The sequence below is a fragment of the Dipodomys spectabilis genome, unplaced genomic scaffold (genome assembly GCF_019054845.1).
Source record: "Dipodomys spectabilis isolate Male_0828 unplaced genomic scaffold, ASM1905484v1 ptg000017l, whole genome shotgun sequence".
Lineage (NCBI taxonomy): Eukaryota > Metazoa > Chordata > Mammalia > Rodentia > Heteromyidae > Dipodomys > Dipodomys spectabilis.
Genome location: NW_024870694.1, coordinates 9,471,188 through 9,496,711, shown reverse-complemented (window position 1 = coordinate 9,496,711; position 25,524 = coordinate 9,471,188). Strand labels below are relative to the sequence as shown.

General features: G+C 43.3%; 2 protein-coding genes across 5 annotated transcripts in view; both read left to right on the top strand.

Moving 5' to 3' along the window:
- Positions 1 to 238: 238 nt before the first annotated feature.
- Positions 239 to 5,944, top strand: Rpl35a (ribosomal protein L35a). 4 transcript variants are annotated; one of them, XM_042669092.1, is made up of 5 exons: positions 239 to 304; positions 934 to 976; positions 1,176 to 1,328; positions 2,714 to 2,858; positions 5,874 to 5,944. In XM_042669092.1, the coding sequence occupies exons 2-5, from the start codon at positions 966 to 968 to the stop codon at positions 5,895 to 5,897; spliced, it is 333 nt and encodes a 110-aa protein (XP_042525026.1). In that variant the 5' UTR covers positions 239 to 304; positions 934 to 965; the 3' UTR covers positions 5,898 to 5,944. The 4 variants fall into 4 exon arrangements, with proteins under 4 accessions (XP_042525026.1, XP_042525044.1, XP_042525035.1 ...); XM_042669110.1 differs by lacking the exon at positions 239 to 304 and adding an exon at positions 314 to 336; XM_042669101.1 differs by lacking the exon at positions 239 to 304 and adding an exon at positions 338 to 376.
- Positions 5,945 to 8,696: 2,752 nt separating this feature from the next.
- The window catches only part of Lmln (leishmanolysin like peptidase), a 57,373-nt gene continuing 40,545 nt past the window's right edge, over positions 8,697 to 25,524 (top strand). The window contains exons 1-6 of the mRNA XM_042669080.1: positions 8,697 to 8,915; positions 17,391 to 17,488; positions 19,293 to 19,323; positions 21,364 to 21,446; positions 21,975 to 22,092; positions 25,068 to 25,246. Of these exons, the coding sequence (XP_042525014.1) occupies positions 8,721 to 8,915; positions 17,391 to 17,488; positions 19,293 to 19,323; positions 21,364 to 21,446; positions 21,975 to 22,092; positions 25,068 to 25,246 (704 nt within the window). The 5' untranslated portion in view covers positions 8,697 to 8,720. The remainder of the gene's footprint in view (positions 8,916 to 17,390; positions 17,489 to 19,292; positions 19,324 to 21,363; positions 21,447 to 21,974; positions 22,093 to 25,067; positions 25,247 to 25,524) is intronic.

Below are 25,524 nucleotides of genomic sequence, written 5' to 3'. Positions count from 1 at the left end.
ACAGCTCCGGGGGACCTTGCTCCTCTCCTGCCGTAGCTGGCCACCACTTCGCCTCCCTTTTCCCACCTCCCAAATTCTACTTGTTCCAGGTTGAAATTAGATGACGTAGGGAAGGAAATTGCGAGCGTTCTCTTCGAAAGGGCGGTTTCAGTCCGGAGATTATTTCGGAGTCTTGTTTTTCTGGCGATTGTGGAAGATGCCTAAATGGAGGGGAGGGAGGGGAGGGGGCGGAGAAGTGTATTTCCCACAAAGCCATGCGGCGGGGCCTCGCCTTCCTCTCTCCGCCATCTTGGAGCCTGTGGAGGTGAGTAGGTATCTTGCCGCTAAAGTTTAGAGGCAAATAGGTCGGCCTGGTGTGTTCCTATCCCTTGGAGAGGTAAGGGTACCTCTTGGAGACTTTGCCAGACAGTGATTCCCGTGGGTTTCAGGAAGAGGGGTGACAGGATGGAAGGGATGTGAAGCGGATGGTGTACGGGCGCCGCGGTGCCGCCGGGCGATACCTGTCCGGCGTCCGGGGGAAGTGAAGGCGATCTCGGGGCCCGCGCATGCGGACGTGCCCGTGACCGCCGGCCCCTGCGGTCTGGTAGCGGCCTTCCTTCCGCTGCCGGCGTGTGAGGCTCCCTCGTGTTGCTGCTTCACGTAGAATTGAGTCTACTCTTACTTAGCAACAGTGAGTTGTTCTTTGCTTCCATTGGGGTTTCTTAAGCTTCTTTCTGCCGCCTGCTTCTTGTCTTCACTTTGCAGTTTGCTTAGGTTAGCAGTTACTCTGAAGTCTGACTGCCCTGCCAGTCTCCGCGCTCCACCCATGTGGCGGCATAATTACGAAGTCCAGTGAAATGCTGGTCCGAAAGCCATTTGTCTCACAGCCTTAAGAAATAAGGTGACACCGAGAAACTTGTGTTGCATGATTGTGACTTTTTTTTTTCTTCTAAGGCCTGCTGGGAACAGGACTTCTAAAAGGCAAAATGTCTGGAAGGTATGCCTTTTGGGGAATGTAGTTGCTTTTAAAAAATATTCCGAACAAATGTGGACCTAAGTGAGAACTCTGAATTGGGCTGGGAGAGGATTCATATCTTTAGATAACTTTCATAGACGAGTCATTACAAGTCGAATTATTGATGGCTTAAGGTATGCAAAACTTACAACTTCAATGTCTGTCATCTTGTGTGTCTTAGGCTATGGTGCAAGGCCATTTTTGCTGGCTATAAGCGGGGTCTCCGGAACCAAAGGGAGCACACGGCTCTCCTTAAAATTGAAGGCGTTTATGCCCGAGGTGATACCGATTTCTACTTGGGCAAGAGATGTGCTTATGTATACAAAGCAAAAAAGTAAGTGCAATAATTTGATGTTTTAAAATTTTTTTCCCTTCCCTCCCCTTTTTTTTTTGGTCTGTCCTGGGGCTTGAACTCGGCCTAGATGCTGTCCCTCAGCTTTTCAGCTCAAGCTTTATCACTTGAGCCAGGGAGCCTCTTCCGGTTTTCTGGTGGTTAATTGGAGATGAGTCTCAGACTTTTCTGCCTGTCCTGGCTTTGAATCTCAAACCTCTTGAGTAGCTAGGATTACTGAGTGAGCCAAGGGAGACTGGCCTCCTTTTTTTTTTTTTGTATTGACAGGGGCTTCCCTCACCCCAGTCCTGGGGCTTAACTCAGGGTGGGGTGCTGTCCCTGAGCTTTTTTTGCTCAAGGCTAGCACTCTACCACTTGGACCACACAGGCCCACTTCTAGCTTTTTTGGAGTGTTTTATTGGAGGTAAGAGTGAGGGATACTCTCCAGGCTGGTTTCTAACTGTGATTCTTAGATCTCAGCCTCCAAAAGTAAGATTACAGGTGTGATGAGCCAGTGTCCAACTTTTGATGGGAACTTTTCTTTTGGGGGGGGGGTTTCTGGTCGTGGGGCCTGAACTCTGGGCCTGGGCGCTGTCCCTCAGTTCTTCAGCTCAAGTGTAGCGCTCTACCACTTGAGCCACAGTGCCACTTCCGACTCATGCATGCAAGGCAAGCGCTCTACCACTGAGCCACCTTCCTAGCCCCTGATGGGAACTTTTAAGGAACTTAATGGGAAGTTACAGTTGTTAACTTGGTATTGGACTTAGGTAACTTCAGCACTTATTGTTCTAAGAAACAATATAATTCCTTTTATTATGTGCCCTGATTTATTCTGCATGTTCTGTTTTGAGACACATTTTCTGTACTTAAGTTTGGCTTGGAACTCTTGGTGCTCTTCCTTTGGCTTCCTGAGTGCTGGGATTATAAACATGTACTCCCACACTTGGTTGTTTTAATTTCTTAAAATACAGTATTTTGCTGGGCACAGGTAACTCTTGCCTGTAATTCTAGCCTCTCAGGAGGATCTGAAGATTGTGGTTTAAAACCAGCCTGGGCAGAAAAGTCCCAGGGAAACTCTTCTTGCCAATTACAGGCATGAGCCAATGGTGCCTGGCCCTTTTGGTATTTTTGTTTTTACCCACCCCAGGGACAATTGCATTTGCAATGTTTAGGATATGCCCTTTTCTCTTTTGAAGTAATTCCCTGATAAAAGTGTCTGACATGTTTACTCCATCTTTTGAATTAATGGTCTTTCAGACATTTTATAGTTTCTCAAATGATCTGAGGATTTCCAGAATTGAGACTCACCTTAGTATCTACAGGATACACTTTATGTCAAATTATATTAGTTACTTGAGTTCTCATACCACATCCTTTTTAAAAATCAGCAACACAGTGACTCCTGGCGGCAAACCTAACAAAACCAGAGTAATCTGGGGAAAGGTAACGCGTGCCCATGGAAACAGTGGCATGGTTCGTGCCAAATTCCGAAGCAACCTTCCTGCTAAGGCCATTGGACACAGAATCCGTGTGGTAAGTATAATTACCAAAATGGCTGTGTTAAGTTCAAGGTATTGCTATTAGGAAATGAAACAAGCAAATAATGCTGCAAAATTAGTGACTTGTATAAATGATGAGCAATGTGAACATTTAATTATTGGTATGCTTGCCAAAGGATGATAGTGAAAAGATGTTCAAGTGAATTGTGTCAAAAGTTTCAGATTTTGTTTAAGCTGCCCTGGGAGACTCATGTTTTTGTATAGCTTAATTGTTAGGATATGTTTTGACACAGCTACTGGCCACAACTCCCTGCTTTTGACTGGAACATGGGTTTGAACTCAGGCATCACACTCTTTCAATTCACTTATTAAGGAGCCATACCTCCAGCCAAGTTTTTTTTTATTTTTTATTTTTATTTTTTTATTCTTTATTGTAAAGATACTATACAGAGGGTTATAGTTACATGAGTAAGGTAATGAGTACACTTCCTATTGGGCATTGTTAAACCCCTCCAGTGTTTTCCCCCTAATATCCCTTCCCTCCCGACCTTCCCCAGGTTCTTTTTTTTTTTTTAATTGTGATTAAGTGATTACATAATTTCCCAAATTTCACAGTATTGTGGAATAATGATGCTCATTTAAAGTCACAAGCTCATTCTAACTTTCCTGGAGCAAATTGTCTATCACGGTCTATAACATATAACGGTATACACATATACACCATACATGTGATCAGCAGTATGGGGATATTTAGTAGTGGTTCGACCAGATGAGTGGAAGTTCTTTGTTTCTTAAGTCTGTTAATTTTGTCGTATCCCCTAACATTTTGCATTTAACATCAACTTATCAGGGAGACCATGTACCGTTTGTCTCTTTGCTCTTGGCTTACCTTGCTCAACATGATTCCTTCTAGCTCCATCCATTTACCTGCAGATGCCATTATATTTTGTCATTTCTAATGGCTGCATAATATTCCATTGTGTATAGATACCACAATTTTTGGATCCATTCATCTGTGGTAGGGCATCTGGGTTGTTTCCATATCCTAGCTATTGTGAACAGTGCTGCAATATAACATGGAGGTGCATGTGTCCTTGTATATTGGTTCCTGTTGTTCAGGGTAGATGCCTAGAAGTGGTATGACTAGGTCATAAGGGAGGTCAATCTTTAGCTTTCTAAGGACCCTCCAGACTGCTTTCCAAAGTCAGCCACCTTTTTTTTGCTGGCTATTTTGGAGACTATCTTGAGTTTCAGGCTTTCATGCATAGGCTGAGATCCTGGGCATCTCATCTTACTGAGTTGCTAGGATTATAGGCATGAGTCACTGGTGTAGCTAAAATCTATAGCATCTTATTTTTTTGTTGGTCGTGGGGCTTGAACTCCGCTTCGGGCTGTCCCTGCGCTCTTCAGCTCAATGTGAGCCACAGCACCACTTCTGGTTTTCTAGTGGTTTTTATTGGAGATAAGAGTCTCACGGACTTTTCCTGCCTGGGCTGGCTTTGAACCGTGATCCTCAGATCTCAGCCTCCTCAGTAGCTAGGATTACAGGCATGAGCCACCGGCACCTGGCTCGGAGAATTTTTTTAAAAAATATTTTGTCCCTTGCTCTCCCAGTTTTCCACTCCTATCTCCACTCACAAGTTGTATAGTTCATTTTCAACATAGTGTCTAGTGAGTACTACTACTGTAGGTATTTGTTCACCCTGTATCCCTCCATTTCTTTGCCCCTCCTTACCCTTGCAAGACAAAAAAGAAAACAAACTTGTTTCCATTTCCTGTAGTTCATTTCAATAAATATTATTTTCCTGTTGTGGGGCTTGAACTCAGCACCTGGACACTATCCCTGAGCTCTGTAGCTCAAGGCTAGCACTCTTATCACTCTAGAGTCTGATGTACTTTCCTGCCTGGGCTGGTTTAGAACTATGATCCTCAGATCTCAGTCTCCTGAGTAGCTAGGATTACAGGCATGGGCCATCATTACCTGGCTGATAAATATTATTTCATATGACCAGAGGTACATAGGCTTTGTGCCTTTGTGTTTCTCCCCTGAGTGACCCTGAGATTTCTTCTTCTTTTTTTTTTTTTGCCGGTCCTGTGGCTTGCTTAAACTCAGCCTGGGTGCTCTCCCTGAGCTTCTTTTGCTCTAGCACTCTACCATTTGAGCCACAGTGCTACCCAACTTTTCTGTTTATGGGTACTTAGGAACTGAACCCAGGGCTTCATGCATGCTAGGCAAGCACTCTACCACTAAGCCACATTCCTAGCCTGAGATTTTTTTTTCCTTTGTATTTTGGTGCTGATTCTGGGGCCTGTCCCTGAGCTGTGCTCAAGGCTAGTGTTCTACCACTTGAGCAAGCCACAGTTCCACATTGTACAGATTTTCCCGTCCAGTATAGCTTTGAACCACGATCCTCAAATTTCATCCTTCTGGGTAGCTAGGATTACAGGCATGAGCTATGGGTTGCCTAGCCTATAGCCTATATTATGACATAAGCTCAGGACCTTGGATATTGTTGGTTATTAGAAGCAGCAATATTAAATACCAGTACTTGGGACTGGAATGTGGCTTAGTGGTAGAGTGCTTGCCTAGCATGCATGAAACCCTGCGTTCAATTCCTCAGTACATAGAAAAGGCTGGAAGTGGTACTGTGACTCCAGCGCTATCCTTGAGCTGAAGAGCTGAGGGGGAGCGCCCAGGCCCTGAGCTCAGGCCACAACCAGCAAAAAATGAAACTCAGGGACACTGCCGAGGCCTGAGTTCAAGACCCAGGACTGGCAATAAATAAATAAATGAATAAGTAAATGTTAGTACTTGTTTTTCAAGAGTTTAGGCTGGGGATAATAGAACACCTGCCTAGAGTATAGAGTGCTGCTTAAGTGTCTTCACCTAGAAACTGAATGCTATAAAGACTTGTCCTTACAGTCAAGAATATAAGTTATCAGACAACTTTCAGAAGTGAGTAGTGGTATACTGACAGATACATACTGTAATTCCCAATATTTGTATATAACATACACCTAATGATTTTGTGTTCTTTTTTTTTTCCAGATGCTGTACCCCTCCAGAATTTAAACTAATGAAAATTAAATAAAGTAAATCTGTGCTCTTGTATTTTTTAAGTGGCTTAAAAATGTGTTCCTAAATTAAATTGGTATGTGCTTTAAAATGGTGGAAGTTGCCAAGCAGAGTACAAAAAATACTAAGATGCAACTGGGTTGCCAAGCAGAGTACAAAAAATACTAAGATGCAACTGGGTGCCGGTGGCACTCACCCCTATAATCCTAGCTACTCAGGGGGCTGAGATCTGAGGATCACAGTTCAAAGCCAACCCAAGCAGGAAAGTTCCTGAGACTCTATAATAAACTACCAGAAAACCGGAAGTGATGCTATGACTCAAGTGGTAGAGCGCTAGCCTTGACCTGAAGAGCTGAAGGACAGTACCCAGGCCCAGAGTTCAAGCCCCATGACAAACAAAAAAAATATTAAGAGGCAATGTTAGGGATTTAAGCAATAAGTTGGGCACCTGGGACTTCATCCCTATAATTCTAGCTTCTCAGGAGGCTGAGAGCTGAGGATCACAGTTTGAAGCTGGCCCAGGCAGGAAAGTTCCTGAGACTTTTGTTTCTTCATATGTTTAAAAAAAAAGAGTGTGTGTGTGTGTGTTGGTATATGGAATGTTCTAGGCCCTCATTTATTTTGTGAGCCCCCTCATGGAGTACTATAGAGACTATCTTCAATTAACCACCAGAAAACCGGAAGTGGCGTTGTGGCTCAAGCGGTAGAGCACTCGCCTTGAGCTGAAAAGCACAAGGACAGTGCTCAAGCCCGGAGTTCAAGCCCCACAACCGACAAATCACTGAGGGTATAGCTTAGTTGCAGAGAGTGTGGCTTATTAGCATGCTGATATTTATTGCTTCAAAAATATGTCAGCCTGGCACTGATGGCTTATAACTATAGCTACTCAGCCTAGAACTCCCACCTGTAATCCTGGTTACTAAGGCAAGTGTCTGCCCCCCATGTGAATATGAGGTAGGAAGACTGGGAGATGAGTAAAACAAGCAGCTGCTGAAAATGGAGATGTAGCACTTGTGAGAAGGTGCATCATGGTCCCAGTCAAATCTCTCGCAGTGCCGACTGCCATTGGGAGGAGAGGCTCATGGCTCACAGAAAATAGGACAAATGCAGCTTGTCCACTGCCATTGAAAATTCTCAGGCATAACAGAAAATGAGCTATCAGATCTGTGTGGGGAAGAACATGTTTTCAAAGTTGAAAATTTGATCTGAATTACCCAGTTGTATGTGGTATTAAGTTTAAAAACAATGTAGTAAAGTGCTGGTGGCTCATGGCCTTTACTAGCCACTAAAGAGGGCAAGGTCTGAGGATCCTAGTTTGAAACCATTTGCATCAGGAAAGTCAATGAGGCTTATCTCCAATTAACCATCAAATAAAATCAAAGTGGGGGGCTGGGAAGGTGGCTCAGTGGTAGAGCCCTTGCCTTGCATGCCTGAGGCCCTGGGTTCGATTCCTCAGCACCACATAAGCAAAAAGAAAAAAGCCGGAAGTGGCGCTGTGGCTCAAATGGTAGAGCTCTAGCCTCGAGCTGAGGGAGAGCGCCCAGGCCCAGAGTACAGGCTCCACGACTGGAACCCCCCACTCCCCCAAAAAAGTGGAACTGTTACTCAAATGGAGTACTAGCTGCGGGCAAAAAAAAAAAATAAAGCCCAAGTTCAGTGATCAGGCCTTAGAACTGGTGTGCACAAAAAATTTGACTAGCATGGAAGTACCTGCGCAGCAAGGGTGATGCAAACAGTAAAAGGTCAGGCTGCTTCAAGTGGCCAGTGTTTGCTCACCAATGGAGAAACCCTGGGCTTCAAATGGCAGCATCCTGTGTAGCTATAATTATAGATGTGAGCTACTATTAAGGTTTTTTTTGGGGGGAGGGGGGGAAATTCGTGGGTCTGGACACTCCCTCAGCTCTTCAGCTCAGGGCTAGCGCTCTACCATTTGAGCCACAGCACCACTTCTGCTTTTTTGTTTATGTGGTGCTTAGGAATTGAACCCAGGACCTCATGCATGCAAGGCAGGCACTCTACCACTGAGCCACCTTCCTAGCCCCCGCTGTTAAGTTTTTAAGTGGAGGATTTTTTTTCTTTTGGGGGGGGGGGGGGTCCGGTCGTGGGGCCTGAACTCTGGGCCTGGGCGCTGTCCCTCAGCTTTTCAGCTCAAGGCTAGCGCTCTACCACTTGAGCCACAGCGCCATTTCTGGCTTTTTTCTTTTTGCTTATGTGGTGCTGAGGAATCGAACCCAGGGCCTCGTGCATGCAAGGCAGGTGCTCTACCACTGAGCCACCTTCCCAGCCCCAGGAGACTTATCTCCAATAAACTACTCAGAAAACCAGGAGTGGCGCTGTGGCTCAAGTGGTAGAGCTCTCTCAAGCTTTGAGCTGAAGAGCTGAGGGACAGCGCCCAGGTCCAGAGTTCAAGACCCCATAACCGGCCGAAAAACAAACTAAAATTGGTGATAGTAAAACGGTATTTATTGGGCTCACCACTCCACAGAAGACTAAAAGACTGCAAGTGTTGATGTCTCACTAAGTACTTACCCCCAATGGCTTAAACCTGGTCAGTGACAAAGGACTTAACTCAGTAAAGACAGCACCATCAGCTAGCTGCTTGCGCGCGCGTTCCCTGTTCCCACAGCCGAGATCACGTGGGCCAGCGTTGATTGGCCAGTCTGGAAGTGAGAGGCGGTGAGTTCTAGGAGGGCGCTAGCCAATGTAAAAGCACCATTTCTGCAGCGGGTCCCTCCACCTGCTGGAGGGTGGGGGGAGAGGGGCGGGGCTGGCCGGGCACGGAGGCGTCACGCGCTCCATGGTAACGACGCTCGGCCGAAGATGGCGGCCGGGTGGAGTGGCTGGGCGCATTACCCCGGTGCAGGCCCCGTCCCGAGCCGGTGGCGCTGGTACGGGTCCTTGTGGGTCCGGGGCGTCTTACTCCTGTTGGGCGGGTTCCCAGCTAGCGCCGCGTCCGTTCCGGTCGCCCTGAGCACTTCGCCTCCCTGCCGGCACCACGTTCCGACCGACTCTGAGGTAGGACGGGAATCCCGGGCGGGCGCAGGCCCGGGGAGGGGGAAGTGATTCGGGAGGGTCTGGCCGAGGGACGGAGGGCCCCGAGAAGGTGTTGTGGAGCAGAAAGCGCCGTCAGGACCGAGTCTGAACCCCCCCCCCCCCCCCGGAGCTTCGGCTCGCCGCGGCTCGCGTCTCCGCGTTCCCCGGCACCCGGCCCGCAGCATCCTCTCAGGCATCCCGGTGTTCCGGCGCCGCCGCGCCGCGTTCCACGCCCGCGCCAGCTGCTCCTGAAGCACTTGTTCGAGGACTTGCCGAAGGACCACGCTTGGGGAACCGCTCATCTAAAGATCTCGACAGAAATGGACGGGGCCGCCGAGGCCATGGAGGGTTGTTGAGGGTTCTCTGGAGGCCACAGTCACATCTCAAGGGTTCGCCGCTGTGCTCGCTGAGTCCCCTTCCCCTGCCCTGACGGTCCCCGCTGCCCCGCCTGATTTTCTCGAAACTTTTTCAGTTTGAGTTACAGTCTGCAACCTGGAGCCAGCTTGTCGGAACCACCCCAGCACCGTGCTCTGTTTTACCGTTACTTCTCCCACTTAGCCAAGTACTGGCGTATAGTAATGACTTAGTTTTCAGGTGGTTCTTTTCTTTTTGTTGTTGTTGGTCGTGGGGCCTGAACTCTGGGCCTGGGCGCTGTCCCTCAGCTCTTCAGCTCAAGGCTAGCACCCTACCACTTGAGCCACAGTGCCACTTCCGGCCTTTTCTGTTTATGTGGTGCTGAGGAATCGAACCCAGGGCCTCTATGCATGCAAGGCAAGCGCTCTTCCACTGAGCCACCTTCCCAGCCCCGGTGGTCCTTGCCTTTCTGTTTAAGTTGTAAAGATAAGATATTTAAGTTTTGTCATCCCTTAGCTCAGAAGAAGGCCTGTGGTCATCAGTATTCTGTAAGGGAAGGAGGGACAGACAGTACCTGAGGGAGGGCTTTAGAGTTTGTCCTACTACTTTATCTAGAAAGATTCACCTAGAAAATTTCAGGTTAGCTCAGATAACTACGCTTACTCATTTTTGTGAGTTATATGCATAAAGTAAAATCATTGCTTGAGGTCTGGAGCTTTTATCATGACATTGCATTTTGACTGAATTCTTGGTGGGAAAAAAGATTCCAGGAAGCCCAGTACTTCTGTTCTTAAATTTGAATTAAAATGAGAGAAAATAGGTCACACAACTACAAAATCGATGTGCTAGAAGGAATTTTTTTGGCAAGTGTTATCAAGGATTTATTTTAGTACAACAAGATAAAGAAGGAAGAATGAAGAAATGTTTCCTGCTCTCTAAGCAGGAAATGGGAGTTAAAGACTCCTGGAAGGAACTTTAGTAGCTGTTTCCTTCTAGTGGTTCTTGCCAGCATATATAAATAAACAGATAAATAAATAGATTCATTATAGTGCTGGGATTGAACCCAGGGGCCTCATCTATGGTAAGCATTCACTGTATCACTGCAATATACCACCAGTCCTACAACTTGTATTTGAACAAGGGGGGGAAATGTGCATGGCCAGAGGCAGGCCCTTTGCTCTTTGGAGATGACCACTGTTAAAGTTTTTTGTTTTTGTTTTTTTGGGTGTGTATGTGTGTGTGTGTGTGTGTGTGTGCCTGTGCGTGCGTGCGTGCGTGCGTGTGCGCGCGTGCACGGTGCCTGAGACTTAACAGACTAGGCACCGTCCCTGAACTTTTTCACTCAAGGCTAGTGCTCTGCCACTTGAGCCACAGCACCAATTCAATTTATCTTTTTTAAGTGTTTAATAAGAAATAAGAGCTGCAGACACTTTCCTACCTGGGTTAGCTTTGAACCATAATCCTCAGATGTCAACCTCTTGAGAAGCTAGTTACGAGAGACTGATGCCTGGCTAAAGTTGTTTTTATGGACCTGAAAGCTCCTTGCTACTTCTGCCTACTATTTCTGTGAATCCTGGCTGAACACTTACTAGTGATCATACTCACATTTAAAACTAGCTATAGGGGCTGAGAAGGTGGCTCAGTGGTAGATCGCTTGCCTTGCATGCATGAGGCCCTGTGTTCGATTCCTCAGCACCACATAAGAAAAAAAAAAGCTGGAAGTGGCACTGTGGCTCAAGTGGTAGAGTGCTAACCTTGAGCTGAAGAGTTGAGGGACAGCACAAGGCCCAGAGTTCAGGCCCCACGACCGGACCAAAAAAATAAATAAAACAAGCTATAAAGTCCTTAACTCTAATAAACTTTCCTAGCTCTTCATAGAGTATTCTATCATCATGTACTCTATTTTCCTTGCTTTAACCAAGACCATATAGCGGGGAGAAGTGTTTATGGTACTCATGCTGGGAAATTATGGTAATGTTTATGTTCTGTTAAGTAGGAGGATGAAATACAAAATACTTGACTGATTTAGCTTGTTCGCAACTAAAACTTAGATATTTTGTTTTGCTTTTTATGTGAATTAAAACCAAAACAAAATAATATGATAACTCTTGTGTATTTGTTACTTGCCTGGCTTTAATACTCATGAGCATTTGTCCATTGTTCTAGCATATATTTTAGCCAGGCCTCTGGTGGCTAACATCTATAAAACTAGCTATTCAGGAGACTGAGATCTGAGGATCATGGTTCAGAGACCATCTATGCAGATAAATGGGTGAGAATTTTTTTTTTCTTTGATTAACTTAGCAAAATGTATGTGGAGGCATGGCTTAAATGGCAGAGCACCAGCTTTGAGCAGAAAAGCCAAGCAAGAATGCTAAGCTCCAGGACCAGCATGAAAAAGAAAAATATATCAATACACTTCAGTTATTTCCTCATTATGTTTGCCCTCCTTTTTTTTATTTTGCTAAAAATTATAAATAATGGAATACCACAAATGTGTCTTTGTAGATCCATGTAAAATGTATTACCTTATCACAATACAGAACTTTTTGTCTCCTGAAAAGCCTAGTCTAGACCTCTCCTCTCTGCTTTCAAATGTTTCTATTTTTGCATTTGTTTTATTTAAGGTTAAGTAAACTTCTCAAGGTCATAAGTTACTCTTTCACCAAATCCAAACTCTTTTCTTCAGCAATATTTTTTTTTTTTTGCTAGATGTGGGGCCTGAACTCTGGGCCTGGGTGCTGTCCCTCAGCTCTTCAGCTCGAGGCTAGCACTCTACCACTTGAGCCACAGCGCCACTTCCAGCTTTTTCTGCTTATGTGGTGCTGAGGAATTGAACCCAGGGCCTCATGCATGCAAGGCAAGCACTCTGCCACTGAGCCACCTTCCCAGCCCTGTCCCATTTCTTTAGTCATTCCATGACTCTAATCAATATATGAATCTACTTTATTCTGTCTCCTGATTTTCTGATGTTTTTATTTCTTTAGTCTTTTTTGGTTTGGGTAGTATTTTTTATTTATCTTCAAGTTAATTGATGCCTCTCCTATCAGTTCCCCGAACCACCTCCAACACCTTATTCCCCCTTATTTTCCAGGCTGGCCTCAAACTCAGATCCTCCTCCTTCAGTGTGCACTATAATGCTCAGTTCCAGGGTATGGACACTATCCTTGAGTTTTTTTTGTTCAAGCCTAGTACTCTACCACTTGAGCCACAGTTCCACTCCCGAGAAAAGAGTCTCATGCCCCATTTGGCTTCAAATCATGATCCTCAGCTCTTAGTCTTCTGAGTAACTAGGATTTCAGGTATGAGCCACCAGCATTCATGTCCAATCTTTTGCTAATCCTTTCCATTGTTGGTTTAATAGTTGTTCTTTGAAGTCATAGTCTTTGCATTTGGGTCTGCTGGGTTCCCCATCTACTTATTAGATGTTTATTTCCCTTTATTCCCTGAGCACATGTACTCTACATTAAAGTAATTCTTTAAATTCAGGTCATTTGTGGGTTACTTTCTATTCATTCACTTTTTTTTTTTTTTTTTGCCAGTCCTGGGATTTTGAACTCAGGACCTGGGCGCTGTCCCTCAGCTCTTCAGCTCAAGGCTACTGTACTACCACTTGAGCCACAGTGCCACTTGCGGCTTTTTTTGCTTGTGTGGTGCTGAGAAATCGAACCCAGGGCCTCATGCTTGCAAGGCAAGCGCTCTACTACTGAGCCACCTTCCCAGCCCCTTATTCACTCTTTTTTTTTTTTTCTCAGTACAGTTTACACTTTCTATTTTGTTCTCATGACTGTTGGTTTTGTACTAAATAATGAACACTATGGATAATAAATTATAAAGTGGATTCTATTGCATTCCTTTGAAGAATGAGTATTTTTCTTTTTGTGTTCATTATTTTACTATTATTAGTAGCATTATTTTGGTTGTACTGGAGTTTAAACTATGGATATGATCCTGAGGTTCTCTACAACTTGCAGGCTCTCTACCACTTGAGCCATGCCTCCAGGACAGGAATTTTTTTTCTAGCTGGCTGTTAATTTAGATATACTTGGGGTTGGGAATGTGGCTTATTGGTAGAGTGTTTTTGCCTCGCATGCATGAAGCCCTGGGTTTGATTCCTCAGTACCACATGAACAGAAAAAGCTGGAAGTGGTGCTGTGGTTCAAGTGGTAGAGTGCTAGCCTTGAGCAAAAGAAGCTCAGGGGCTGTGCCTAGGTCAAAAATCAAGCCCCAGGGCTAGCAAGAAAAAGAAAAAATATCTTAGATAAATTCAAAATTACAATCTCTTGTCTCTTGTATATTGTAGCAGATGATGCCTTTCTTGGTTCCCTCAGCTTTCTGCTGCTGTTCTTTAGTAGGTTTATCCTGTACATACATAATTTACCAATCAGCCAAAAAATTTAGTGATCACTGAGGAATTGGAGGTTTCCTATGTAGATTTTTAGTATCCTCCAAGGCTTCCTCTCCCAGTATTTATTGTCTAACTTTCTGGTGTAAAAGCTCTGAACCTTCTGCTCTATTTCAAATCAGTATGGCCCTGACTTCTGTCACTCCAAGGGACACAGATTAGAAAGTGCTTTCAAGCAAAAAACTAGATGTACAAATATCTCAGGGGTACAATTCCTGTTTTTCAAGGGTAGGTCCTTTTAGATTTTGTTGTTTATTTTTTGCTCCCAATATCTTCAAATAATATATATATGTGTGTGTGTGTGTGTGTGTGTGTATATATATATATATATATTTTTTTTTTTGTCAGTATGGGGCTTGAACTTTGTGCCTGGGTGCTGTCCCTCAGCTCTTCAGCTCGAGGCTAGTGCTCTACCACTTGAGCCATAGCTCCACTTCCAGTTTTCTGGTGGTTTATTGGAGATAAGAGTCTCATGGACTTTTCCTGCCTGAGCTGGTTTGAACCTCGATCCTCAGATCTCAGCCTCCTGAGTAGCTAGGATTACAGGTGTGAACCACCAGCACCCAGCTTCAAATAATATTTTTGAAAATACAAATAGTTTTCTTTTCAAATATATTGTCCGGATTTTATTATGCGTTATTTACAAGGAAATTACACACATTTAGCAACTGTTTAGATATACTCTTTCTTTTTTGCCAGTCTTGGGGCTTGAACTCGGGGCCTGGGAGCTGTCCCTGAGCCCCTCTGTGCTCAAGGCTAGTGCTCTACCACTTGAGCCATAGCATCACTTCTGGCTTTTTCTGTTTATGTGGTACTGAGGAATTGAACCCAGGGCTTCATGCATGTAAGGCAAGCACTCTACCACTAAGCCACTTTCCCAGTCGTTTAGCAACTCTTTAATTTCTGGGAGACAGCAATTCCCAATTTTTAACTTTACAGGTTAAGCTTTTTATTTTGTGCTTCTGCATGTAGTTATTTGTATCTAAAGTGAGAGATAAAGTAATGGCTATTTCAGTCTTTCAAGTTTTAAAATATATCACCTTTTCTTTGAAGCATTCTCTCCTTATTATGTTCCTGTAACTTTGACTTAATTTCTTCCTTCTGTGATCTGTGTTTATTTTTTCGTGGTATAATAATTATGGGATTTGTTTTCTTTACCTTAAGATCAAAGACTATAAATTTTCAATTTGTGCTTCTCTTCCATACTGCTGCTTTTCATCTGAAAGCATTTAGTGTACATTAAATTAATGAATGTAGGATGGTAGGCATTGGGTTCAGTCTCTAGCAGGGAGTGGGGTAGTGGCAAAAATTAAAAAATAAAAAATAAATCACCCTAACCCCAAACCTTACTAGCAAATGTGGGTTGGAATGGAAAAGGAAAAAGCTGGAGGCAAGGAGTAATAGAGTATGCAATGTATGGGCTGGGAAGGTGGCTCAGTGGTAGAGCGTTTGCCTTGCATGCTCGAGGCCCTGGGTTTGATTCCTCAGTACCACATAAGCAAAACGAAAAAAGCTGGAAGTGGTGCTGTGGCTCAAGTGGTAGAGCGCTCGCCTTGAGCTGAAGAGCTGAGGGACAGCACCCAGGCCCAGAGGTCAGGCCCCACGACTGGAACCCCCCCAAAAAAAACAAAACAAAAAAAAACCACAAGCAATGTAATTAGGCCAGTGTAATAGAGTGGGTGATAGGTATTGGTGAAATCTATAAGCTACCATATAGTATTAGATCAAAGGTATATATCTTACAGCGGTTTTCCATTAAGCATAAAATTCCATTTTCCTTATATAAATACTCAGAAATAGTATAAGAAGAAAAATGTGATTGTTGTTAGAGTTATAAGAATGACGGTGTGTAGCTTACTTTGAGTTTAACTTTTTTTCTGTACTTTAAGAGTGGCTTAATGTGTTACTACTGCTGAGGCACTCTTATTCCCTCTTTTTTGGCCAGGCCTTGAACTTCATGCTTGGTTGGCCTGTTCAGTTGACTTGGCATTCTGCCACATGAATCACACCTCCAGCATTTTACTGGTTAACTGGAGCTAGAATCTCAGACTTTTCTGTCTCAGAACAGGCTTTGAAACAACTTCCTCAAGGTCCAAGCCTCCTGAGTAGCTAGGATTATAGGCGGGAGTTTATAATCCTTACATGACTTCTTTTAGGACAAAAATTTCAAGGTGAAGAGATCTTAGGTTAAAAATTTCTGTCCTTTTAAAAGGGAATTTAAGGACTGGGAAGGTGGCTCAGTGGTAGAGCGCTTGCCTTGCATGCATGAGGTGCCCTGGGTTTGATTCCTCAGCACCACATAAGCAGAAAAAGCCAGAAGTGACACTGTGGCTCAAGTGGTAGAGCACTAGCCTTGAGCTGAAGAGCTGAGGGACAGTGCCCAGGCCCAGAGTTCAGGCCCCACGACTGACTAAAAATAAAATAAAAAAGAATTTGAGTCTATTCCTGTCATTTTCTAAAAATCAGTCATTTTCTGAAAATCAGACTCAAAATCAGCAAAAGTTGTACTGGGAACATGTCAAGTGGTAGAGTGACTGCACATACTTAGTCAACCCCTGTACCCTATTATTACACACACACACACACACACACACACACACACACACACACACACACACACCAGCAAAACTAAAAATTGATAAAAAGCAATAACTGACAGAGATACTAAAAATCTTTTTGGCGCCTGTTTCTGTGATTTCCTCAGTTTCATAGTACTTGTGGCTCTGATAGCATTTACTCATAAATACAACTTGAAGTTCAGAAATGCTGAACTAGTGGAATATGAGTCAAGGGATTTTTTTTTTTTTCCAGTTGTGGGACTTGAACTCTGGGCCAAGGCGCTGCCCTGAGTTCTTCAGCTTAAGACTAGCATCTACCACTTCTGGTTTTCTGGTGGTTAATTGGAGATTAGAGTCTCACGGACATTCCTGCATGGCCTGGCTTTGAACTGTGATCCTTACATCTCAGCCTCCTGAGTAGCTAGGATTACAGGCATGAGCCACTGGTGCCTGACTCAAGGGACTTTTTTTTTTTTTTTCCAGGGCTGAGGACTGAACCCAGGGTCTTGTTCACGCTGGGCAGGCACCCTTCTGCTGGGCTAAACCTTTAGCCCCGGGACTTTTTTTTTTGGGTCCGGTTGCCTGAACTCTGGGCCTGGGCACTGTCCCTCAGTTCTTCAGCTCAAGGCTAGCACTCTACCACTTGAACCACAGTGCCACTTCCAGCTTTTTTCTTTTTGCTTATGTGGTGCTGAGGAATTGAACCCAGGGCCTCAGGCATGCAAAGCAAGCGCTCTACCACTGAGCCACCTTTCCAGCCCCAACTGTTTTTTTTTTTTGTCGGTCGTGGGGCTTGAACTCTGGGCCTGGGCGCTGTCCCTCAGCTCTTCAGCTCAAGGCGAGCGCTTTACCACTTGAGCTACAGCGCCACTTCCAGTTTTCTGGTGGTTTATTGGAGATAGGAGTCTCACGGTCTCTCCTGCCCGGGCTGGCTTTGAACTGCAATCCTCAGATCTCAGCCTCCAGTAGCTAGGATTACAGGCGTGAGCCACCAGCGCCTGGCTTTGTTTTTTTTTTTTACCTGACATTGAACTTGAGATTCAGGTTATTAACTTTTAAGTTTGGATTTTATTGGTACATTTTATTATGTGTAAATTCTGTAGAACTTTATAAAAAATTCAAATCTGTTCCTTTTTCCAGGTTATAAATAAAGTTCATCTTAAGGCAAATCATGTTGTAAAAAGAGATGCTGATGAGCATTTAAGAATCAAGACTGTGTATGATAAAAGTATTGATGAGTAAGTATGCTATCGTTTGTCTTACTATATATCCCAAGCTGGCCTGGAACCACTATTCTCCTGCCTCAGTGTCATCTTTTAATTGTTAATCTAAACATTACATCTATTTTTACCTGTTACCTAGTTATTAATTTCATTAGTGTAAGTTTAGATGAAATTAATATGAAAATGAAAAGTTAAAAGCCATGGGATGTGATTAAAGCCATAGGAGGTGATCACCAACAATTTACACAGATCAAATATGAATCTATTTGGATATGGTTTTAGAACGCACTTGTTAATAATTGCTTGCAGGAAAAATAAGTGTTAATTAAGCTATTAAGAAGAAAGTTTCAGCCAGGTACCAGTGGCTCAAGCCTGTAATCCTAACTACTTAGGATGCTGAGATCTAAGGATCATGATTGGAAGCCAGTCCAGGCAGGCAAGTCTATGAGACTCTCTAATTAATCACAAAACAAGCCAGAAGTGGTGCTGCAGCTCAAAGTGGTAGAGTGCTAGCCTTGAGCAAAAGGAGCCCAGGGACAATTTCCAGGCCCTGAGTTCAAGCCCCAGATTGGCAAAAGAAGAAGAAGAAGGAGGAAGAGGAAGAGGAGGGTGGGAGAAGAAGGAGGAGAAAGAGGAAGGATGGGGGAGGAGGAGGAGGAGGAAGAAGAAGAAGAGAAAGAAGAAGAGGAAGAGGAGGAGGAGGAGGAGGAAGAAGAAGAGGAAGAGGAGGAGGAGGAGGAGGAAAGAAGAGGAGGAGGAAGAAGAAGAGGAGGAGAAAAAGAAAAAGGAGGAGGAAAAGGAAGAGGAGGAAGAAAAGGAGGAGGAAGAGGAGGAGGAGAAAAAGAAAAAGGTGGTTTCTAGGGTAAGGTGGCTCACATCTGTAATCCCAGCTATTCAGGAGGCAGAGATTGGGAGGATCTCAGTTTGAGTCTAGTCTGGGCAAAAAGTTATCAAGATTCCCATCTCAATCAAAAAGCCAAGTGCTGGGGGTATGTGTCTGGGATCGCAGATAAGTGGGAGTCCACAGTAGGAGGATTATGGTCTCTGCCAGCTCCAGGCAAAAAGGTAAGACCTACCAGAAAAAAAAAAAAAAAGAACAAAAAGAGCTGAAAATATAGGTTAAGTGGTCTTGCAAGGCATTTGTCTTATAAACACAGGTTCTGAGGTCAAATCCCTATAGCACTAAAATAAAAGTAAAAATAATTATAAAATTATTTGCCAGAGAATTACAAGTGTATACACACATACACACACACACACTTTTTTTTTGCCAAACCTGGGGCTTGAACTCAGGGCCTGGTGCTGTCCCTGAGCCTTTCATTGCTCAAGCTAGCACTTTACCACTTTTTCCATATTGCCACTTTCAGCTTTTTCTGAGTAGTTTATTTGAGATAAGCATCTAACAGACTTTTCTGCCTGGGCTGGCTTTAAACCATGATCCTCAGATCTCAGTTTCATGAGTAGCTAGGATTAAAGATGTGAGCCACCAGTGCCCAGTCTAGATAGTATAAATTTTGTGTGGTATAAGAGGATCCGGAAGACAGATAAATTATGAGCCTGTAGTGTTTTGTGGAGAGCTATTCGGAATCATTGGTATTTTTTATGTTATTTCCCCACATGAACAAAATAATATTAGCACCATGCTTTGGTACAGAGCAATCTCTCAATAACTTACTGAGATAGATTGAGATTTTAGAGGACATACTCAACAACATATAGATGTATGCATCCACATGGCATTTCTTGCAGCAGTGTGAACATATGGCATAGGCTCTGCCATCGAGTGGCAATTTCTTATGTGTCATGTCATTATTTTCAGGTTGCTCCCTGAGAAAAGAAATCTTGTAAAGGTATGTAATAAGCACTTATGAATTGGATACTTAAAGTGGGTAGATTTTATTATATGTTAATTATTGATAAAAATGTACACATGACTGGTTTGTGAATGACTGGACAAAACTTATTGACAGTGATGTATTTATTATGTTATTTAAGATATTGCTGCGGCACACTTATCAGTTTTTGAAATTAAGTTGTCCTATGTTATAATTTGATATTAAATCAGATTTTCCTTTTTTTTTTTTTTTTTTACTTAAGGTTTTGGGGAATAGGCATATTTAAGATAGAGCTAAAGAACAATTATTTAAATACTGAGAAGACCTTTTTTTTTTTTGGGGGGGGGGTCCAGTCGTGGGACCTGAACTCAGGGGTTGGGCGCTGTCCCTCAGCTCTTCAGCTCAAGGCTAACGCTCTACCACTTGAGCCACAGCACCACTTCTGGCTTTTTCTGCTTATGTGGTGCTGGAGAATCGAACCCAGGGCCTAATGCATGCAAGGCAATCGAATCCAGGGCCTAATGCATGCAAGGCAAGCGCTTTACCACTGAGCCACCTTCCCAGACCGAGAAGACCATTCTCTTGGTGGGAATGTTCATTCTCCTGCAGATTAACTGACCAGAGTTGTCTATGTCAGTGCTGATTTTTTTTTTTTTGGGTCCGGTCATGGGGCCTGAACTCTGGGCCTGGGCGCTGTCCCTCATCTCTTCAGCTCAAGACTAGCCCTCTACCACTGGAGCCACAGCGCTACCTCTGGCTTTTTTTCTTTTTGCTTATGTGGTGCTGAGGAATCGAACCCAGGGCCTCAGGCATGCAAGGCAAGCGCTCTACCACTGAGCCACCTTCCCAGCCCCGTCAGTGCTGATTTTAAGTGCAGATTTAAGTGTGGATTCTCACATAGAAACACACACATGCACTGGGTTTAATCTGAGTTTAATTTCCAGAGGGGCCCCTCCCCCCCCACACAAACCAATTAAATTTTAGAACTTAAATCAGTCTTGCATTTAAGTAATCAGTTCTTGGTCACACAGATTTTTAAATTTATTTTTATTTTATTTTATTTTTTGTCGGTCATGGGGCGCTATCCCTGAGCTTTTTCACTCAAGGCTAGTGCTCTGTCACTTTGAGTCATAGCTCTACTTCTGGTTTTCTGGTGGTTTATTGGAGATAAAAGTCTCATGGAGGCTGGAAGGTAGCTCAAGTGGTAGAGTGTTTGCCTTGCATGCATGAGGCTCTGGGTTCAATATCTCAGCACCACATAAACAGAAAAAGCCAGAAGTGGTGCTGTGGCTAAAGTGGTAGAGTGCTAGCCTTGAGCTGAAGAGCTGAGGGACAGTGCCCAGGCCCAGAGTTCAGGTCCCACGACAGAAAGAAAGAAAGAAAGAAAGAAGGAAGGAAGGAAGGGAGGAAGGAAAGAAAGAAAGAAAGGAAAGAAAGAAAGACTCTCATGGATTTTCCTTCCTTAACTGGCTTCGAACTGCAGTCCTTAGATCTCAACCTCCTGAGTAACTAGCATTACAGACCTGAGCCCACAGTACCGAGTAAGATTTATGTTTTGAATTTTTTTGTTTGTTCGTTTGTCATAGGGCTTGAACGCTGGGCCTGGGCACTGTCCCTCAGCTCTTCAGCTCAAGGTTAATGCTCTACCACTTGAGCCACAACGCCACTTCCAATTTTCTGGTGGTTTATTGGAGAGAAGAGTCTCACGGAGTTTCCTGCCCGAGCTGGCTTTGAACTGTGTTTTTCAGATCTCAGCCTCCCTAGTAGCTAGGATTGCAGGTGTGGGCCACCAGGGCCCAGCTCTGTTTTGAAATTATTTACTTAAATAGGAGTAGGGAAAAAAATCCTGGTGTTCAGTTCTCAGACTGAACTAGAAAATAAGAGAATTTCTTTCCTCTGTTCCCACCCATTGCCACACTGTCTTTCACTAGTGTCTGTATTCAAATATTGTAAAGCTTTTCTAAGTCTCATGTCATTCATATCTTGTACTACTTGTTTAAATATAATTTATGCCACCACTATGTTTCTGACTGGATTTTCCCCCCATTTACTTAGAACAAACTTTTCCCACAAGCTATTTCTTATTTAGAGAAGACATTTCAAGTTCGTAGACCTGCTGGCACTATCTTACTTAGCAGGTATGTTACATTGAACACTGATCATTTTCCTTATTTAGATACTTAAAGTTTATTAGAGAAAGAACACTTTCAGAAGACTGAAAGACAGTCATCTCCAGTGGGGAATGACCTCCTCATTCATTCAGTTACCACCACCCCCATTCTACCAATATGGCAATGTATGAAGTTTATATTGTGATATTTTATTTTACTTGTACTTATGGACCAAATTGCAAGGTATTTGAAAAGAATGTATATGCACCTGTTGAAAATCTCTGTCTTCAATTTTCTATGATGAGGTGGTTTACAGGATATTTCTAAGGGTATCCTCTTCCCATCCCCTTTTCTCCTCCTCATGGCTACAAGATTGATTCTGAAATATTGCGATGTTTGAAGATTCTTCATAGAACTGAAATACTTTGTTTTGCTAGCTAAATAGTACCCATTATTAATGAAGTTATATTTGCTATCACTTTATGATTTAACTACTGTGAACTTTTCTTTTTTTTCTTTATTGTAATTTAAACTTGTTGTACAAATGAATCAAAGACAATGTGCAACAAACCAGTATCTTAGGAAAGAAAATGATCCTCATAGATACTGTACTGGAGAATGTGCAATCCATACAAAATGTGGCCCAGTTATCGTGCCCGAGGAGCATCTCCAGGTAACTTACCCTGCTGTTAGCACTGCTTTTTGCCCTACAGTGTAAACATGGGGAGAGTTTGGATTTGTCTCACCAAGAAGTTATTATGGACTTAAGTACAAAGGCATAGTTGTTTCATTTTTCTTTTCTGGGAACAGTGCTAGGGATTAAACTGGTGCCTCATGCATGCTAGATATGTGTTCTACCACTGAGCTCCATTCCCAGCTCTGTAACTTCCATTTTCTTACAAAAAGTAATCACAGGTAGGCTGATTTTATTCTTCTCCCTCATGTGTTTCTGAACTTGTAACTTTATCTTTATTCACCAGAAAAACTTATACTAGGTATATATTTTAACTTGGGGTAGTTTGTGGGTTTTTGGTAATTACGGGGATTTGAACTCAGGGCTTCATATTCTCAGCTTTCTTGCTTGCAGAGGCACTCTACCACTTTAGTCACACTAGAGTGGCTTTTTGTTCATTAATTGGAGATGGAGTTTCTCAGACTTTTCTCTTCAGGTTGGCTTTGAACCTCATTTCTCTAGACCTCAGCCTCTTGAGTAACTAGGGTTGTCGTTCTGAGCCACTGGCTCCTAGCTTCAGTTACTTTTTTTTTTAAGGGACAATTTTATATCTTTTTGTTGTATGTTCTATCCTAACCTAGAAATTTATTGCCTAAGTATACTATTTAAGGAGCCAGAGGCAGTGGTTACATGCCTCTAATGGTCTACTCAGAAGACTGAGGCAGGAAGATCACTTGAGCCTGTGAGTTCAAATTCTAGCTGGGGCACCATAATGAGACTCTGTGTCCACAAAGAAAAAAACAAACCACTTCAAACTGTAATAATTGTGAAGTGTATGTAAATAATGTTCACTTAAAGAATAATTGTGGAAGCCAGGTGTTGGTGTCTCACTCCTGTAATCCTAGCTACTCAGGAGACTGAGATCTGAGGATTGCAGTTCAAAGCCAGCCCCGGCAGGAATGTCTGTGAGACTCTTACCTCCAAGAAGCCACTAGAAAACCAGAAGTGGTGCTGTGGCTCAAGTGGTAGAATGCTAGCCTTGAGCTGAAGAGCTGAGGGACAGCACCCAGGCCCAGAGTACAGGCCCTATGACCGGACCCAAAAAACAAAAACAAAAGCAAAAACTTTGAGGGCTGGGAATGTGGCTTAGTGGTAGAGTGCTTGCCTAGAGCTCAAGGATAGAACTCAGGCCTGACTTTCAAGCACCAGGACTGGTAAAAAAAATAAAAATAAAACCTTTGAAAATCAGTGTAGTTACCATATTTTATTTGAAAATACATAAATACATGTGTGTGTATATATATATGTGTGTGTGTATGTATGTATATATGACATCAAATTTTTTGAGAACAGCTAGAGAAAAGAGTACACACTTGTATTCCTAATAGTTGGAGGTTGATGCGGAAGGATCTCAAGTTCAAGACCACCCTGGGCTACAAAGGCAGACCTGGTTTTCAAAAGAGGAATGTAAGCCAGATGCTGGTGGCTCATACCTGTAATCCTAGCTACTCATTGTGGTTTGCAGCTCAGGCAGGAAAGTTTATGAGACCCTTATCTCCAATTAACCATTAAAAAGTCAAAAGTAGAGTTGTGGCTCAAGTGGTAGAGCCCAAACCTTGAGTGCAAAAGCGGAAGGAAAGTGCCCAGGCCCTGAGTTCAATCCCCAGGACTGGCACCAAAAAAAAAAAAAAGGCAAGAGAAATAATAAACAATGTTTTTATTAGCACTGTTCTTTTTATTTTTTTTGGGGGGGGGGCAGTCATGGGGCCTGAACTATGGGCCTGGGCACTGTCCCTCAGCTCTTCAGCTCAAGGCTAGTGCTCTACCACTTGAGCCACAGTGCCACTTCCGGCTTTTTTCTTTTTAGCACTGCTCTTAACGGCATGCTCGCTCTCTCTCTCTCTCTCTCTCTCTCTCTCTCTCTTTCTCTTTTTCCTGACATTTGAGCTTAGACCTTTGTGCTAGTCAAAAATTCTACCACTTGAGCCATACCTACAGCCCTAGCATTTTTCTAATGTTCTAGGTTTTCATATTGAGCATCTGTTATTTGTACCAGAAAAAATTAAGTAAACATATATTACATTTTAATGTATAGTATGTAATATATATATAATATGCAATACACACATGTGTGATATAATATATATGTTACAAGTGGCAGAGCATTAATTAATCTGAACAAAATTGCTCAAGGACAGTGCCTAGGCCCTGAATTCAAGCCTTAGAAACGTCACACACAAAAAGAAGAAAGAAGAATTGAGTAGAGAGAGAAATATGGATTTTAGAGGTTTGGGTATTTTTGTTTTTGTTTTTTGCTAGTCCTGGAGCTCAAACTGGGCTTGAGTTCCTTTTTGCTCAAGGCTGGCACTCTACTACTTGAGCTACAGGACCCCTTTCGTTTTTTCTGTGAGTAAGTAGAGATAAGATTCTCAAGTACTTTCCTCCCTGGGTTGGCTTAGAACTGTGATCCTGAGATCTCAGCCTCCTGAGTAGCTGGGATTATAGGTGTGAGCTACTTGTGCCCACCTTAGTGAAGTTTTGTTTGTGCCACTTGAGCCACACCTCTACGCTAGGCTTTTTACTGGTTACAGATTAAATCTCTTGAATCTTTCAGCTGGCTTCAAGCCAAGATCCTCTAGGTTTCAGCCTCTTACTAAATAGTTAGGATTACAGATATGAGCAACTGGATCTCAGCTTTTTTTTTTTTCCTGAGACAGTAATCTTACCACATTGTCCAGGCCTGCCCAAACAATGGTCAAGTGATCCTTGTTCCTCATCCTTCCAAGCACTAGAACTACAAGCTTCCATCCCCATGCTTGGATTTGGATAAAAATTTAGGGATAGTAAATAAAGGTTAATACTAAATTTATTATCTGGATTCACTGTGATATTGTTACTCTAGCTAACCATATTTTTGATCTGATTCTTCTGGTTCTTTCCTCCTTGCCCTCCCATTCCACCTGCCATGCATGCAGCAATGCAGGGTTTGCCGAGGAGGGAAGTGGCCCTGTGGGGCGGTGGGTGTGCTGGACCAAGAAGGCGTCCGGGATGCAGACTTCGTTCTCTATGTTGGTGCTCTGGCCACTGAGAGATGCAGCCATGAAAACATTATCTCTTATGCAGCCTATTGTCAGCAGGAAGCAAAAATGGACAGGTAAACTTCCCTCTAAGACTTAATTCCCAAGACCTAATGTGGAACCTCTTAAACCAAACTTAAGTGTTAACATTATAGGAACCTTGCATTTGCTAGACTGCTTTTTGTATTAAGAAATTGCATGCTACCTTGAGTGTGACTCATTCTTGTTTATGGTGATATTGTAGTCAGAAAGAAAGAAAGCTGAACAACTTCCTTTGACTTTTTTCTCTGCCAGTTCTCTTACATTCTTTCCCTATCCTTTTGCCTGTAAACTCTAAAGAAAAGGTCTGCTGTCA

What these genes read in the sequence shown, in the direction of transcription:
- Rpl35a (XM_042669092.1), top strand. An exon ending in TATGTATACAAAGCAAAAAA is followed by an intron (nt 1,329 to 2,713) that starts GTAAGTGCAATA and finishes TTTAAAAATCAG; the next exon opens with CAACACAGTGACTCCTGGCG. An exon ending in TTGGACACAGAATCCGTGTG is followed by an intron (nt 2,859 to 5,873) that starts GTAAGTATAATT and finishes TTTTTTTTCCAG; the next exon opens with ATGCTGTACCCCTCCAGAAT.